The sequence below is a fragment of the Gregarina niphandrodes genome (assembly GCF_000223845.1).
Source record: "Gregarina niphandrodes unplaced genomic scaffold scaffold00006, whole genome shotgun sequence".
NCBI classification, from domain to species: Eukaryota; Apicomplexa; class Conoidasida; order Eugregarinorida; family Gregarinidae; genus Gregarina; species Gregarina niphandrodes.
The window spans coordinates 68,403-71,362 of NW_011645777.1; the positions used below are offsets into that span (position 1 = coordinate 68,403).

The 2,960-nt window shown below is 51.7% G+C and overlaps 2 protein-coding genes across 2 annotated transcripts; both read left to right on the top strand.

Annotated features, from left to right (window-relative positions):
• Nucleotides 1–473: 473 nt before the first annotated feature.
• On the top strand, nucleotides 474–1,829 carry GNI_042300 (putative actin; the record flags this gene model as incomplete). Its single annotated transcript, XM_011131204.1, has 2 exons — nucleotides 474–568; nucleotides 800–1,829. The coding sequence occupies 2 exons, from the start codon at nucleotides 474–476 to the stop codon at nucleotides 1,827–1,829; spliced, it is 1,125 nt and encodes a 374-aa protein (XP_011129506.1).
• Nucleotides 1,830–2,102: 273 nt separating this feature from the next.
• Nucleotides 2,103–2,855, top strand: GNI_042310 (putative NADH(P)-binding, PF13460 family protein; the record flags this gene model as incomplete). The annotated part of the gene is made up of 1 exon (XM_011131205.1): nucleotides 2,103–2,855. A coding segment is annotated over one exon (753 nt), but the record flags the coding sequence as incomplete, so codon positions are not given.
• Nucleotides 2,856–2,960: the final 105 nt, after the last annotated feature.

Below are 2,960 nucleotides of genomic sequence, written 5' to 3' on the forward strand. Positions count from 1 at the left end.
GGGGATGCTCCCGTGTCCGGGGATGCTCCCGTGTGCGGGGATGCTCCCGTGTGCGGGGATGCTCCCGTGTGCGGGGATGCTCCCGTGTCTTCAACACATCCAAAGTCACGATGTTGTGTCTCGTATATGAATAGCATTGGATCGGGAAGCTGCGTTGCCTCGACCGACTCCCAGTTGATTCGTGGGACTTGACTTCCAGTTGTCAGAGTGTAAACCAGACACAGACAATCCGAGGTGGATGTGTAGCCGAACAGTAGTGATGCTCCTTCTACCTTAGTTTCATGGGCGTCAATCACAAACGGGTTCCGAACAGTCGTTACGGCCTCCATCGTCGATTTACCGGAGCAAGAACCTGAACGACTGAGTGCTTCGCTCCAACTAACAATACGTTGCTGCCCCCCACTGGCATCTGCACCAGCAGGCAAACTATCTTCCGGCTCAGCTAACAGGTTCCCCATGCTCTCATTTTTATAATGAGCAACCAGGTCATTGTTTTAGACAATGGCTCATCTACCATAAAGGCGGGATTCGCCGGAGATGTTAAACCACTTGTTGTTCTACCCAGCTAGTTAGCATCCCCCTCCCTACCCACTCCCACTCCCCCTACCTTACCCTTACCCACTCCCCCCTACCTTACCCACTCCCACTCCCCCTACCTTACCCACTCCCACTCCCCCTACCTTACCCACTCCCCCTACCTTACCCACTCCCTACCCACTCCCCCTACCTTACCCACTCCCTACCCACTCCCCCTACATTACCCAGTCCTTGATCTATACCCCGTTTTCCTTTTCCTTAGTGTTGGTCGTCAGAAAAATGAGCGTGTGATGGTGGACGCGCCGAATGAAGACGCGTATGTCGGAGAACAGGCGCGTAAATACCGCGGTATTTTAAAGCTGAGTTATCCGATTGATCGAGGGATCATTAAGGATGAGACAGATTTGGAATTGCTATGGAAAGAAGTGTTTAATCAATTGAATGTGAGTAGTGCTGGACATCCGTTATTGATAAGTGATTCAGCGTTGTTGCCCACAAGTAATAAAGAGAAGTTGGTGCAGATTGCATTTGAGTCATTTGGTGTGCCGATGGTGTGTGTGATGTCACAAACGGTTTTGGCGTTGTATGCAACGGCACGTACGACGGGTACTATTTTGGATGTAGGAGAAGGCGGTACACGTGTGACATCTGTAGCTGAGGGTTTTGCACTACCGCACAGTGTGGAGGCTACAGCGGTGGGTGGTCGTGATGTGACGATGTATCTTCAAAAATTACTTAAGCAACAGGGATTACGATTGGAAACATCGAGCGAACTAGAAATTGTGCGAGAGATTAAGGAAACTGTCTGTGCTGTAGCCGCAACAGCTCTAGACAAAAAAAACCTTGGCACCACTCTCGGCGGTGCTGAGGCTGGCGCCGTCTCCTATACACTTCCTGATGGCGCTATCGTCAAGATTGCCAACCGTCATGCAGCACCAGAAATTCTGTTCAACCCTGCTTTAGACGCACGCGAGGCTCACGGAATCCCGCAACTTGTCCATCAGGCCATAACCAACTGCGACCTAGATCTGCGACGCCATCTCTGCGCCAGCATCGTCGTCACAGGTGGCTCCACACTCTTCGGAGCCTTCCTTGACCGCTTCGTCAACGACTTCAAACGACTACAACCCAAAGATGCACTCATTCGAGCATACGCACCCGTCGATCGACAATACTGTGCCTTCATGGGTGGTACCGTCGTCGGCATGCTCCCCTCATTCAAGTCACTCATGATCTCACGCACACAATATGACACAGATGGCGTCGCCGCAGTACACCGCAACTTTTGCTGACACACACACCAAGCTGAACCAGGACCAGCACCAAGTTGGACATGACCAAGTTGGACCAGGACCAAGTTGGACCAGGACCAGGTTGGACCAGGAACTGGATCAGACTGGACAGCAAGAATGGACAGCAAGACGATGATGCTTCTTTTTTATTCACCCTGACATTGATTTGATAATTGACATGAGAACTGGTGTGATCAATAGTTGAGGTCACAATTAGTTGTTGCTGTGCCTCCTGTCGCGTTTGTAAAATGAGAGTGTGTAAATTTTGCACAGATGATGAACGTCATATTGGTTGGCGCGACGGGCGCAGTCGGGGGTGAGTTATTGAAGGCTGCTCCCCAGTTCGGGATTGATCGACTGTGTGTGTTGGTACGTCGTGAGTTGGAGACGAGTGGTTTTGCGAATGAGGAGTGGTACAAGACTCACTTGGTGGTGAAGAAGGTGTCGTTTGACAATGTGGAGGCAGCGGTGGCGGTGGGGGTGGAGGCACTGGGTGGCAAGGTTACGCACTGCATTAGCAGTTTAGGTACGACGAAGGCGAAGGCGAAGACGGCTGAAGGGTTTAAGAAGATTGACTATTACCTTAACTACGAGATTGCTAAGGCGGCAGTCAAGGCTGGCGCTCAACATTACAGCATAGTCTCTACCCTTGGCGCCAACGCTAACAGTAACTTCCTGTACACCCAGACAAAGGGTCAACTCGATGAAGACGTCCAGAAACTCGGCTTCGCTACCGTCAGCATCTTCAGGCCACCCCTTATACTCACTGAAGGACGCAACGAAAGCAGACCCCTCGAAGCCGTACTACAAGCTTGCAGCAAATGGACCGACCGAGGTGGCTGGTGGAGCATACATGCCTCCAAAATCGCACTCGCCATCTGGGCCGTGGCGCAAACATATACCCTTAGTCACAGCACTCAAGACAACACCCCAAATATTTCTGACGACAACACCACACAGACTACCGTCACCAAGATCTATGACCCCAAGCTCATTAAAGAAGCCGCGCGCGACTGGGAGAAGGAAGTGACCAACACGAAGGCCTCGGAAACGAAGGCCTCGGAAACGAAGGCCTCGGAAACGAAGGCCTCGGAAACGAAGGTTTCGGAAACGAAGGTTTCGGAAACGAAG